The sequence below is a fragment of the Elaeis guineensis genome, chromosome 4, assembly GCF_000442705.2.
Source record: "Elaeis guineensis isolate ETL-2024a chromosome 4, EG11, whole genome shotgun sequence".
Taxonomy (NCBI): Eukaryota; Viridiplantae; Streptophyta; class Magnoliopsida; order Arecales; family Arecaceae; genus Elaeis; species Elaeis guineensis.
In genome coordinates, this window is record NC_025996.2 from 16,295,203 (window position 1) to 16,309,621 (window position 14,419).

Here is a 14,419-nt window from a genome sequence, read left to right on the forward strand (position 1 = left end):
GCTTACAAGTATAACAACTCTATGATTTTGGGGATAACAGAGCCACGTTAAGGGAATAAAAACAAAATAAACAGACAAACACAACTGTAGAACCAGAGCAAACAACCTTGCCTTTGACCTCTCTCAACACCCTCAAGTTGGTGTGTGTCATATATGATACACAACTTATTAATCAACTGACTAAATTGAACTAATCTTAAAGCTTGGTCAGAACGTCTGCTACTTCATTAGCACTTGGACACATGTTGTGTCAGTAACTCCAACTTGCAACTTCTCATTCGCTTATGGAAATCTCTTTCAATATGCTTTGTTTGTTCATGAATTACAGGATTTGCTGCAGTGTGTGTAGTAAAGCTAGCTTGTTATAGCAATATAGTGATACAGCTTAAGAATGAGATTTTTAGATCTTGCAAAAGATAAAGCAACCAAGTTACTCCAGCTGAAGGCCATGTCATGGTACACCAAAAAATTGCCCAATCGGAATCGAAGCATGCAATTGTAATGGGTATTTGAAAGAAATATCCCTTGGTTCGGTGTCCCTTTTTAAGTAGCTATCTTAGTAGCTGCATCTTTGTGAGGTTGTCGTGGCTTATACATGAAACAACTAAGAATCTAGTTAGAATAGTCAGGGGTGTTATGGTTAAATAAATTAATCATCCCATAGATGACTTAAATTCCAACTTGGCTTGGTTTTACTTTGATCTGATATTTGGAGATCCTAAATATTATGAGATGAATGGTAATTTCCAAATTTTCTTGGAAGTTGTACAGTTTAGAGAACCAAATTTCTGCATTCACTTCCAGTGGCTGCACAATTGTTGATGATAGCACTCATGCTACATTATTCCAGGACATGATAAGAAGAACAAGGTCTGGAATTACAAGATCCATCAGTGCCTATTTAACCTTCTTGGTCATCAAGATTACATTCTTATATTCCAATTTCATGATGAGTATCTAGTGATCTTCAAAGTAATAGAATCTGGAATAGTAGTCTAGCACCGGCATTTCCGTGTTAATAGGGTACAACCACCATGTCATGTGTGCCTTTTTCCATGTAAAGGAGGAACTGTTTGTATCGGCTTCACTGGATCCGTCGGTCTAGGTTGGGCTATTGGTGCACTGAGGAGGCATACACTATTGCTGGTTGATGACATCTCGCGGCTATGCCAGTTGAAGGTTGATCTGTTTGGTGGAGTTGATGCTGTTGCCAAGTATATCTTGGAATGTCATGATCATGGAGTCAAATATAGTTTGACGACTACGAATTTGTGGATGTGTGGTTTTCAATGCTAACTTCAAATAAAATCAGCAATCACGGAGTCCGAAAAAATAATCACTATGGATGAATATAACCAAATGCTGACTGCTGCTAGGTATAACATTCCTGCATGTGATTGGCAATAAATTTTGTCATATCCTTTTCTTTCTTTCACGGAGACCTACTAATTTATTTTTTATTTTATCTAAAACAAATCTGCCCAATCATAGATTTACAAAAGGTTAACTTTAATTTTAATATCTATACTAATTATGATAAAATAATAAATTAAATTATTTATTTTATTTATTATTTTATTATATTTAAATGTACAAGATAGATATATTCATATAATGATATTTTTATATATGTGTAATCAGGTTGGGATCAAATTGATTGAATTTGAATTTAAATTCGAATAGATTAAATTTTATAATAAAAATCCACCAATGATCCAAATCTATGTGTCCTAATATATTAAAATTTTTTAAATTAAAAAAAATATATAATTTAAAAAATTTTAATTTATATATCAATTAATCAAAATTAAATAATTTAAATAAAATTAAATATATATATATTTTATTATTTAATATATAGACTAAACATCTCCAAATTTCTGATGTGTGAATAATTTTAAAATAGCAGAGCATATCTAATGATTTGGATTATTAACATTAAATTTTAATGGTCTAATCTAAATCTGATTAGATTTCTAAATCCGATTGATCTTAAGCGCATCATGTGCAAGTAAGTAAAGCCTTTCTATTTTTATCGTTTCAAGACTTGCTTTCCTAAAATACGTTTCCCTCGGGGACTAAACCGCGACCCTCTCGACTCTTGTCGACTTTTTCCTCTGTAAACGATCCAAAGCCCTAACCCTGGCCAAAGCTGCCGCCACCCCTCCTGCGAGACGTCCATGGCGGAAGGAACAAACGAGCAGATCTCAGCCGCCGAATCCTCTCCCAATATCGCCTCTCTATCTCTAGATCCTTTCTCCTCCGTTCCGGCACAGGCCCCGTAAGGATCTTGGAATCTTTTGCTGCTTGCAATCCAATCTCTTTTATAAAGAGAGAGAGGAAACAAGCCAATCTAAATCTTTACGTTCGGCAACTGCTACAAAATTGAGATCTTTCTTCTCTTTCTTTGCGCCTATTTGGGCTCCAGGTTAACGTTGGAAGAGAAGTACGCGCTGGTGAGGAGCGTGGGAGAGGAATGCATTCAGGAAGATGAACTTCGTAACCTTCTCGAGAAAAAACCGAATCCAATCTGCTATGATGGATTTGAACCATCGGGGAGAATGCACATAGCCCAGGTTTTGTCTTTCGAGATGGCTTGATGTTTTATCTTTTTGCTTTCTTTTTCAGAAATCACAACTAATGTGTATAGAGGGCTTCTACCATTACCATGGTTATGTTCACTAGTTCAAGATGTCGCGATAATTCAGCAATTTATGTCCTAGTTCGCATCACTTTTATATCTTGTTTTTTTATGTTTAAAGACAGATAATGGAAATCGAGACAAAAAAAAAAAAAAAAAGTTGGGCACTATTGTTTTTGTTTCTACTTCCACAACCATGACCGTCACCATCCTGTAACTAATATCACCACCTCCACCACACCACCATTGCCATAGCCCTTGTCTTAGCCACAGTGTTGGTGCTCTCACCACCATTGCTGTAACCACCACCGCTACCACTGCTCTCTCGCCTCCAACATGGCAACACACCACCATCATCATCATTCCCACTTTACTGCCATTGTGCCACCCACCAACCTCACCATTTGCTACAACTATCACAGTGTCCATCTCCATCAATATATTTATTTTTAAAATAACTGACCATACTGAATGTATTTATATTTTTAGAATTAAAAAAAATAATTTTTATTGCTCTATTTCTGAAAATAGAAAAAAAAATGAAAGTGATGCCCAATGGTATCTCTGATTTTTTTTTTTTTTAAATTGCTGCTCATATTTGCACCTGTAAGGAAATTTTAGGTCAGGTGCAACTTGCTATTGTTTTATCATCACTTTTATTTGAGATGAAAATTTCTGCGGTTGGAAAATTAGTTGAGTTGTCATGTATTATGTTGTGACTGATTTCTAAAGGCTTGTTTGGTACTGCTTTATCATTTTGTGTTTTTGCTTTTCAAAATTTTAAGACGAAAACTGAACTAGACCGAACGAATATGTACCATAAAACCCTTTTGTTTTTTAAATTGCTTGTAGCACTTTTGAAGCTTTTGGCAACAAAGATTTACTGCTTCCAACAGCAATCACAATATGATGTTTCATAAATTTGTAGGGAAACAAAAGCATAGGAACAACAACAGTACCGAATGGGCCCTAGGTTTTTGATTTTAGTGTGGCTCTACTATATTTAGCATGTGCCATCATAAGATGGAGATGTGGTTAGAGACGGAACAAAAGCAACCTCTTCATAGAGGCACTTGGATTTCTTTCCCTACTATGAAGGAATGAAAGTAGGAATAAATGTAGAATACAGAATGGATTCGAAAAGCTTAAGTTAACCAGGAATATAGTCCTTTGCAAGAGAAAATTATGAAGAAAACAGAAGATCCACGATTCCAACTTGATAGGGTAGGGCTTGTTGGTCATAGTTATTTTAATTAGATTAGAATGTTAACGGTATATTTGACATGCTGGCAATCTAGACCAAGCAAGAGATGACATTGATTCATGAGAAATATAATTCTATGTTTATTTTCTTCCTAGTTGCGTATGACTTGTTTCTACAAGATGGGAAATAATCTTTTAAAGATTATCTGTAGAAAATGAGGATCTTTGGGCCACCTTGAGGATGGAAAGGGGGTTCACCGAGCCCATCATGCATCATATATCCATGCACCAAAACATTGGGTAAAGATGGAGGATGCTTGCCAAAGAGACTTCCCCATCATTGCTGTTTTCAAGATATTTGATGATTATTACAATTTTAGGTGGAAGCCCAAGTTGTGATGTTGCCACAACATCACTTTGGACCCAATCTTTACATTGCATTGTCGGATGCCTACACCACCACAACCCTATCTTGTTCCAGTCCCACTAGCAACCTCAACCACTTCCAAACTACTTCTTTAGTATCATTTGTTTGGGCAGAAAGTACATGATAGGTTTGGAAGAAATTTTGTGCCTGCAAACAACTATACAAAAGAAAGGAATAAGGAATAGCTGTGCTGGTCAAACTTGCTTATGCCATATATAAGTATTCTAAGAGAAAGTTGTCATAAGTAAATCTTGACATAAGGCGATTATTTTATTCCCAACTCCTAATTTTTTATGGACAAAAGCACCTTTAGTCAAGACTTGTTCCTTACCTTAAACAAAAACATGAATAACTTATGACATAACTATCCTAATAGGCATGACTTTTCTATTCTGCTTTTTCTTATTCTCGAACCAAAGACAGCCTTAACTTCCCAACCTATCCCAAGCCCAAGCATAACAACCTCATTAGGTACACATATTTCTCACCATGCATAACTCATACTTTGGAGAGGTTTGACACTGTTGGCAAAGGCAGAAGATGAGGCTGCCTCATTCTACAGTTATCATGGTAAAAAGTCTAGGCCTGTATAACTTATAATGAATTAGTTGATGCCTAGCATAGGGTTGAGCCCATTATTTGTTGGACCCTTCTGTGTTCATTTGTCAGTTCTCTCCCATTTCTTTTTTTTCTTAAATTCAAAGAAAGCTTTTTCTTGTTTGGATTTTATCTCATGCTATATAGATTGTTTCAGGTTTAAGCATTATTCTAGAAATATTACAATTTTATTGGAGGAAGTGGCAATATTTGTTGTGAGATCTTGCATGCCAACCTTAAAGATCGAACAGATTTGGCATGAGATAAAATCCACACTGAAAAGGGTTCTTTAAATTACTAAAAAAGAAGAACCAGAGATACAAATCAAATGTACATGCATGGGTCCAGAGCTCACAAGCTCAACACCGTGTTGCAAGATCACCTTCACTCTGAAGCTGCACAAGTCTAGTCTTTTATCTTTAAATTAGCAGGATATTGCTACCCCTTGTATATGTTGCTACCATCATTTTTGAGCCTCCTTAGGTTATGAATAAGGCGCAACAAGGACCACATTTCCCTAGTTGAAGTCTTAAGGGCTAGGATAGTAATGAATCTTTGTTGGGGTTGGAGGCCCTTGGCATCAATGATGAAGGGATGGGGCTGTTCTAGCGGTTAGGGATAGGTAGTCATTGGAGTGCCAGATTTGGCACACGACTTGGGCTACTACCTACTGATTGTCATACTCCATTAGATAGCTTCTGAAAGGATAAAATGAAAATGAGGAACGAATACTCTCCTTTGAGTTCTTAATTCAAATCTTGTTCCAACTTGTTTGGGGAGAAACGTGGAGTGACACTGAGGTATTGGGATGGGACCATGCTATTTGTGGTGGGCTTAATGAACTGCTCCCTACCCTCAAGGGCCTGAATACCCAGCTAAGGAATCTTGTTCTCTGAAAGATAATTGTTTTGAATAGATAATTACTGAACTTGGAGTGAATTTCGGGAAGCAGCCATGTGTATTGTTGTCCTTCACATGATATGCCATCATCTCTTGATGTGTTTCCTGTGATATAATAGCAAACTCACCTATCAGAACTCTTTTTACAACTCAAGGTGTATTTTTTAAAAAATTCAACCATTTAGGGGGAATGGATGGTTTTGGCCAATCCCTAGACTTGAAGGGTAAATTTGCTCAACTTGATGAGATTTAGGTGAAAAATACTGCACCAATAAATTGTAGATTTTCTTTTCATGTAGATTGGAACATAATTATGGATCAAAGTATAGTATTAACAAATAGGTAGATTGGGTGTTAGTGAATAGGTGAGTCAAACATAGTCCAACTTATTTACTTATTGCTTCTCGTACTGGTTGAGAGATTTTTTTTAACTTTAATTTCACAAAGCTAATAGTTCTATTGGACAGAAAGTGAAAACTTCTTTTTGGGCATCCAAGTACTACAATCAAAGATGATTTTTTTCAGAAGGTTTCATCATATTCCTTATCTGTTTTCATTCTTGGAAAAATTAAACATACCTTCATTTTTCGATTGATATACTTGTTTTCCTCTCCCACAATAAATTAGGGACAGAGATGGAAGGGCTGCATTGGTGGGTCTGGACTTGAAAACTTGGTCATAATTGGTCCTATTTGTCATTAAGTACTAGTTGGCACTTTTATTGCCACAATATGCTCATTCAATTTTGTTTGGTCCCAATATTAAAGGGGTCACGTATTTTTATGTCCAACAAAAAAAAAACCCATTCATATATCTGTTTGGTGCAGTTTGGTCCCTAACTAATCATATACTTTTTCCTAGTGAATTATTTTATCCTAGGATATGACTGTAACCTTCTTTTTATTGCTTTAATAGGAGATTGGATCAATAGCAAGAAGCATCAAAGTGAAACAGGTCTGCTATTCTGAATTCATGACCAGTTGGAGGTTGAGTTTGGGTATCCTAGTTATCCTTTAAAGTACGTTCATAGTTTCAAAGGATGGTAGCATGGTGCATAAAAAGGAGCCATGCCCCCCAAAAGATGATTGATAATGTACGGGCAATTAAGGTTGATATAGGGAAGCTAGATGTGATTCATGAAGGGGTAGCAGCAATCTTGGTTGCATGTGACATGCTTTGAGAGCAATAAAAACATGGTATAAATTAACTGATTAGTTCAGCATGATTGGAGACTAACATTATCTAAACATTATGACTGGAGTACAAAATTTGCAAGTGGTATTTGTTTGGCAGACTTTGGTTTCAGCATGGTTGGGGTAGAGTCCCATGGAAACATGCATGGAAGAGACAAAGCGTAATCTTATTATGATGTTGGTTTAGAAGAGAGATGGGATATATGGAGAGGTTGAAAGCTGCATGAGTTATACTTCAAAGTCTGAGTGCAAAGCAGAAGCCTGTCAACTATTGATATCTTATTTAGAGATGGGCGCCGAAGGGTTGTGTTTTTAGTGAGATGTAAAACGTAGAAATAGTCTTAACAAATGCAAGTTATTGAATAAGAATAGTCCATTAGAATTTAAATCACTGGCCATGATCGTCTAGTTAGGCTGTATTAGATATGGGAGGTCATATGGTTTGATTGGTAAATTTAGTTTAAAGTGTTTGGCGTGATAGTTATTATATGCAATATAATTGCATTTTGAGAATGTTGAATGTGAAAGTTTTCACTTGAGGAACATTGGTACTTTTATATAGTTCTGAGGATACATAATGATGGTAAGTTGATATGAGAAGACCAGTACGGCATTTGATATGATTATTTCTTCTGTAGTTTTATGTTTTCCTATAATTTTTTCCCTCCATTTTTGATCCTTCACGGGACATTTTCTACTTATATTTTTTTTATTGGAAAGGCAGTATGGCAAGACCTTATTTGTTTCAATTTTGTAAAGTGATTAACTGGTTCTGGATGTTCATCCAAGTTACTGGAGATGAAAAGTTTAAAGTGTTCTTGCACTCTTCTGCTTATGGTACTTTGCTTCTCATCAGGGTGTATTGAAGACAATAAATGTGAATAAGCTGACATCAGCTGGGTGCACTGTAAAAATATGGATCGCAGATTGGTTTGCTCAGCTAAACAATAAAATGGGGGGTGATCTGAAGAAAATCCGAACAGTTGGTCGTTATCTTATTGAGATTTGGAAAGCTGTTGGGATGAATCTTGACAGGGTTGAGTTTCTGTGGTCCTCAGATCAAATTAATGGGCGAGCACATGAATATTGGCCTCTTGTAATGGACATAGCTCGACGAAATACACTTCCACGGATCATAAGGTACATCTAGCATGTATTCCGGGCCTTATATCATAATATGTGTTGGAGTATGTAAAAACTGTTTTAAGTCTTACAAGACCCTACTTCAATGAAAATCTAATTGATAAGCCACATTTTTGTGCAGGTGTAGTCAGATTATGGGTCGAAGTGAACAAGATGAGTTGACTGCAGCTCAGATATTTTATCCATGCATGCAGTGTGCTGACATATTCTTCCTGAAGGTTGCTCCTTTCATCCAAAACTGTGTACTTATGTGACATCTTTACCTCCATGTGAATTACTGCATGGATGTCAAGAGTTGCAAGATTAGCTAGATTATAGATTTTTATATTGTGTTGCATTTTTTATTCTTTTTTCCTTGTTTACTTTTCCTTCCAGTTGTCTAACAAGTGCAAGATTTGTCAGCATATTACATAGTTCTTTTTATTGAAATGTCATTTCAGGCTGACATCTGCCAGTTAGGCATGGATCAACGAAAAGTGAATGTGCTTGCAAGAGAGTACTGTGATGATATCAAAAGAAAAAACAAGCCCATTATTCTGTCACATCGTATCCTACTTGCTATTAATTTCTTATCTATCAATGCTCAATAGTTTATTAGATCAATATTAAATGAATGTCTGCTGGGCCTCAACTGTTGATGAAATGCAGACATGTTGCCTGGTTTACAGCAGGGCCAGGAGAAGATGTCAAAAAGTGATCCATCTTCTTCCATTTACATGGAAGATGAGGAGGTAGGTGCTCCTCAATGGTTGAGTAAATTTGTTATGCTTAAGGTTATCTGGGGATTTTATGTCGCTTGCATGCAATTCACATGCACTCATGCCCGAACTCTTCTTAAGCATGGTTGATCATTATTATCCAATTATTTGCCATAATGAGTGTTCTTTCTTGTACCTTGTCTTAGTAACTTTAATCTTCCTATCCATTTTGGTTACCACAAATTTTTAAGCGTTAAATAGCTACTATATTAAATCTGCCTCTTAGTTTGCTGGTGTTTCAGTTTCATATTGATTTCAGCTTTAGATGACAAAAAGCATGCCATTTTTCCACATTGGTAGACTACAATCTCCTGTTTTGATGTTTACTATCTTCATTTCGAGCTGTAATAAAACTGCTGTTTGAGTACATTCTCGCATCTGTCACCTTTTTCTCCATGTTGCATGGTCTTGCGACCAATTTGCTAGTTGGTTGTCTTTGTTGTAGGCTGAAGTGAATTTGAAGATAAAGAAAGCTTACTGCCCACCAAAGATTGTGGAAGGAAACCCGTGTCTAGAATACATTAAGTACATCATCTTCCCATGGTTTGGTAAATTTGTGGTTGTACGAACTGCAGAAAATGGCGGAGACAGGTGAGTTAATTGATCTCTTTTTATCTTTTTGTCTGTTATGTATCTATATTAAATTTAGTTTTGAGATAATTTGTCTAGAAGATGTCCATATCCTTGAAACAAGTATTTGTGGTCAGATCTTTAATGATTTATACTGCCACATTTTTTTTCTGTAGCTTCATGACTTTTTCTGCATCTATGTGGACATAGAATGACATGACAAGATGATTTATGAGTTCTTTTCACTGAACCACATTAGCCCGTGACCTGTCCATGTAAAGATTGAGAAAAGATGATGTGCCTAGTTGGAACCTATGGGCCGAATTTTATGGGATCTGTGGAATTTATTAAAGTTTTCTCATAGTATTTCCCTGTTAGGAATCAAATCTCCAGTTATTTTTTTTTCATTTAATAGGAATGCCATGTAATTCCTTATGGAGGCCAATCTTGTTCAGGTGTTATTGCTGTTAGAAGTTAACTGCTTATGCTTTTTAGAATACATGATATTGGTTCGGTTGAATTTTTCTTAATGTCTGCCCATAGTTTTGGAGTTGTTGAAAGGTCTAAGGCTGATTCATAGATGATATCTCCTTTTGCCAGGACATTCACTAGCATGGAAGAACTAATCAAGGACTATGAAAGTGGGGCTTTGCATCCAGCTGATGTAAAACCAGCTCTTGCGAAAGCAATAAATCAGATATTGCAGGTAATTTTTGTTTGTTGTTTCATTCTTCTCACTTCAATAAATAGAAGCACTGAAATTATTTTCCCCTGGAAGTGGCAATGTCTCAGATCTGTTGATTTGTTTCATGTGGATGCATCTTGTTTTGTTAATATGTGTTTTTCTTTGTCGTCTTTATTTTCTGGTCAATTTTTTTTCTTGCTTTTATTATGTTATCAATTTTAAGCTTTTGCACGATTGAAATATGGTAAACAGAGAGCTGCAGAATGTTTCTTTTTTCCTTTCACCTATTTGATTTTAATTATCAGTATAGGAAGCAGTAAGCAGACCGTACCTTTAGCTATGGATAACAAAATCTTGTCGAGCATGGGATTTGAGTATGCTTGGCCTACATTCAGTAACATACTAGAAGGCATAGTTTTTGGATTCTGTGAGATATGATGAGAAAAGGCGTGTGCATTTATATCAGCATAATGGAAATAAAGTTTGGATGTGTATTTGAGAATCTTGAAAAGCTGCTTTAGAATTATGTGCATCAACGACTGCAACTTATCAAGGATTTAGATATCTGTTGCATATTTGATTATATAATTACTGTAATGTTGCAAAGTTGCCGACATGGTTTTTGGGTTTGCATCTCCTATATTTTATACATTGGTCCATATTGGCTGGTATTATGAGTCATATTCTAACTAGCACTTAAAACTTAATGTTAATTTACATTTTTCACAGGATAATGCTTATGATAATTAATATTACTAATTAATAAAAGAGTTTTAATTACTATCCTTGCATTTTGAAATTCTGAGCTCGCTATCTTTATTTTGCATTGCATTTCTTTTCTTTTCTTTTCTTTTTTTGATCTTATATTGTGTTATTTTGTGGAAATACATTGGATATAATTTAATGCATATTTTTAAATAACGTTTGTAGTCTTTTTGAATTACCAGTTTAATACATAAAACTGAAGATTGTTGTTTGAGTATTCATAGTATCTCAACTCCTACCATATGTCAACTAAAATTAACCTACATGCTAAGAGAGGTTTGCCTGCTGTTTCATTGCACGCTGACAGTATATCTTTTTACAGTATTTGTGTTTTTTCATGTTAGTTTATGGTTAGTGTTAACCTTGTATGGATCAAAGCGACTATTGACACAGTTGATACAGCACTGTATGTACTGTTTGCCTTATTGGCGTGTGTCACTATCATGGTAATAGCTGTGTGCTAGTGCTCAACACACCACGGTCCAGTGCATGCCAAGCATGCTAAACACTTACATTGCACAGTATAGCACTTTTCATATTCTTCATGCAACTCCTTAATGCTTGATAAGAGATTCATGATATATAGCCTTTTGATTTCATGAATATGATTACTTCATTCTTGAGCTTAGAAGTTGCACCATGCAGTATATATTAATGGAGGTGCATTGAGGTGTTTAGTTAATTATGTTGGGACCAAAAGGGCCCGTTCTTTTGCAGGTAAAAGATTTATCCGAGAATCCATACTTTCCTGGGTAAATATTTTCCAGACAATATTAGAAAGGAAAATAATTCCTAGATAAATATTTTTCAGACAATATTTAGAAAGAAAAATAATTTATTTATGTTCTTTTACATATAGGAAAGTAGCTTTGGAATTTGTTATCCATGTTCTTTTACATTACTACTTTCTTGGATAAGTTGGTAAAATTTATCCATATTTCCCATGATATCCTTATACTTTTTAGATTTGACTAAGTTATTAAGCATTGAATGATGGAGACATTGGAAATAAGGATGGGCATTTTAGGTACAGCATTAAATGCCTGCTTTACTGGCTGATAGGAAAATGATTTAGCCACTCTCTAGATGGGTAAAACTTTCCCCCATTTTATGGGTAAATGTTGCTCATGGTAAAGTAACTTACCTATCTTGAAAAATATGAGAACATGGGTAAGTTGGTCAATGAAAAAATTGATCAACTTTCCTATGGTATTTACCCACAAAAGAACGACCCCTAAAAGAATTTTGTTTGAAGTGAGGAGTGATACATAGATATGAAAGTTCAGGTAATGGTAAAGGGCACATGGATGCAAGTTTTATGGATAAAAATGATGAACATGTATTGACCAAGGATTATGCCCTTTAATGAACTGATAGCGGAGAAAACTTTAAAGCCACTATCAATAGTTAAAGCTTGCTCATGATTGTTGAAAATGATGTTTTAATTTGAATATATCCAATGGAACAATTACCATGTAGTTTCTTAGATAATAATTCCATAGATCTTATCAAAGATAAAAAAAGCCTCAGAATGGGCATGTTGGCTGACTGATGCTCAAACCTTACATATATAGTTTAATACATGATTATTTTCGTTCTTGAGTCTAAAAGTTGCTCTATAAGCGGATCAATCCATTTTGATCAAATCGAGATATCTTAGTTATATGCAACTTAGAATGCCTGAGCATGATTGAAGTTAGTGTGTTGTATCATGCATGTCGATCATGTCGAACTATGCCAGCAACATCCTAGCATGAGATCAAAGTATGGAACCTTGAGTTATGGTTTATTAATCTATGCTGGTCCAGCATTCAATGGCACATGTCAAGACAGATAGGCATGGAACCATTTTTCCAACTACGAACCCTTGCATGTAGCCGGACTTGTGACTGGCACATCTTGGATGACAGGTCAGGACTGGTTTTCTGTTAGGATTCTGGAGGTTTTGTAAAGAAGACCTGGAAGTATGTGTTGAGGCAGGAGGATGGTTTTTAGGTTTTCTAGCATCTGCTGAAGTGCTTTTTGACTTTCTCCTCTTGTAGAAGCACTTTTCGGATATTGTTACCAAATACCTTTTTTTTTTCCAGGAAGCATTTTTTTGCTTTAAAAGTTGCAAAAATACTTTAATGCCCACATGCTAAAAACCTAAAAATGGGTACATGCCAGCCTGCAGTTAACCCTAAACCATGTATTTTACAGTAGAAAAAGGAAGCTTCATAATTGCCTTGGCAATATATCAGGGCATTCACTTGTTTGTTTCAGTATTAGTAGTCTACTCCCGGATGATGCTGTGCTGACTTTTTGCTACAATTAGGTTTGCTCATGAAAAACTTGACAGTAATTGTGGCAGCTGTGTATTAGTTACTGTGTATATAATCTAATTATTCTCTGCCTTGGATGCATATAGACTGCTTTTCTTTCTTGTTTCTTACTCTGTGGCTCATTCCACTTCACAGCCTGTCCGTGATCACTTCAAAAACGATAATGAGGCCAGAGAACTTCTGAAAACCATTAAGGTATGATGTTATGCTACTTTAAAATTGAAGCAGCTTTTGGTATCTTGATTGTCAAGGAAATTGTGCACAATAATCTTGAGTAAATGTCTACAATCGATGTTTCTCAAGTGTTTATTTTTTGTGGATGTATATTCCTACCTAACATGCTCTTAAGATAGAATGTTAATGTAATTTCTTCGTGTTGCAGAATTACAAGGTTACCAGGTGACAGGTGATTAGTCAACGAGACTGCTGGTTTGGTTTCCAGAAATCAGAATTATTCCTATAGTCAAATCCCTGAGAAAGCATCATAATTTAAATTTAATAGGTGTTCTGTTTAAGAGAACCTTCTGAGTTGATTGTTCACTCAAATCCTTGGGACCTTCAAAACAGAGTTTTTCCATCTTGCTATTTGATTCTTGTGCTTCTATCATCTGGTGTTTTGAGGCTGCTAGCAACTCCAGTGCAACATGATTGGTGGAAGTGAACTATTGTGGCTTATGCTTGTCAAGCTAGATCAAGCGATGCTGATATGTGAGAAACGGATGAGTTGTATACCGTTTGGTACTTTTTGGTTGCAATACCGTTTGGTACTTGTATTATTTGGAAACGGCATGGGATCACAGTTGATGTATGCAGTCATTTTTGATCTCTATACTCTTGAAATCAGCTTTTATTCCTGCTATCCATTGGACAAGCAGGGTGAGCTTAGCAAATGAAACGAACGTGGTTAAAATTATGTAAATGTTAACCCTGCTATATTTATATGCCGAAGGTGCGGTGAGAACTGAGAAGATCAGACAGAGAATCCGTACATGCTTTCCACGGTGATAAATTCTTCTTAATCGGCTAACTTTTGATGTCTACCACACTGCACTCTGATTTGAAATCATGTAACTGGTACTTTCTGATGATCCCTGGACTCAAATTTTGCTTATCGATGCCTCATCTTTTCTTGGGGTACTTACCTGACTTTTTGCTGGACCGTAAAGCACTTTGATGGTACAAGAGGGGTTCTTTTGAGTGATGTCAGTCTTTGCTT

The 14,419-nt window shown here is 35.8% G+C and overlaps 1 protein-coding gene across 1 annotated transcript; it reads left to right on the top strand.

Moving 5' to 3' along the window:
• The first annotated feature begins 2,062 nt into the window (after nt 1-2,062).
• Nucleotides 2,063-14,116, top strand: LOC105043671 (tyrosine--tRNA ligase 1, cytoplasmic). The gene is made up of 10 exons (XM_010921313.4): nt 2,063-2,281; nt 2,429-2,576; nt 7,818-8,101; nt 8,226-8,322; nt 8,545-8,650; nt 8,753-8,835; nt 9,308-9,453; nt 10,033-10,138; nt 13,339-13,398; nt 13,586-14,116. The coding sequence occupies exons 1-10, from the start codon at nt 2,181-2,183 to the stop codon at nt 13,604-13,606; spliced, it is 1,152 nt and encodes a 383-aa protein (XP_010919615.1). The 5' UTR covers nt 2,063-2,180; the 3' UTR covers nt 13,607-14,116.
• The last annotated feature ends 303 nt before the right edge of the window (nt 14,117-14,419 follow it).

Excerpts from the sequence above, each read along its gene's own strand:
- LOC105043671 (XM_010921313.4), top strand. The coding sequence starts at position 2,181 with ATGGCGGAAGGAACAAACGAGCAGATCTCAGCCGCCGAATCCTCTCCC. Across the intron at positions 2,282-2,428 it reads TCCGTTCCGGCACAGGCCCC|GTTAACGTTGGAAGAGAAGT; the intron begins GTAAGGATCTTG and ends TTTGGGCTCCAG. Across the intron at positions 8,323-8,544 it reads CTGACATATTCTTCCTGAAG|GCTGACATCTGCCAGTTAGG; the intron begins GTTGCTCCTTTC and ends ATGTCATTTCAG.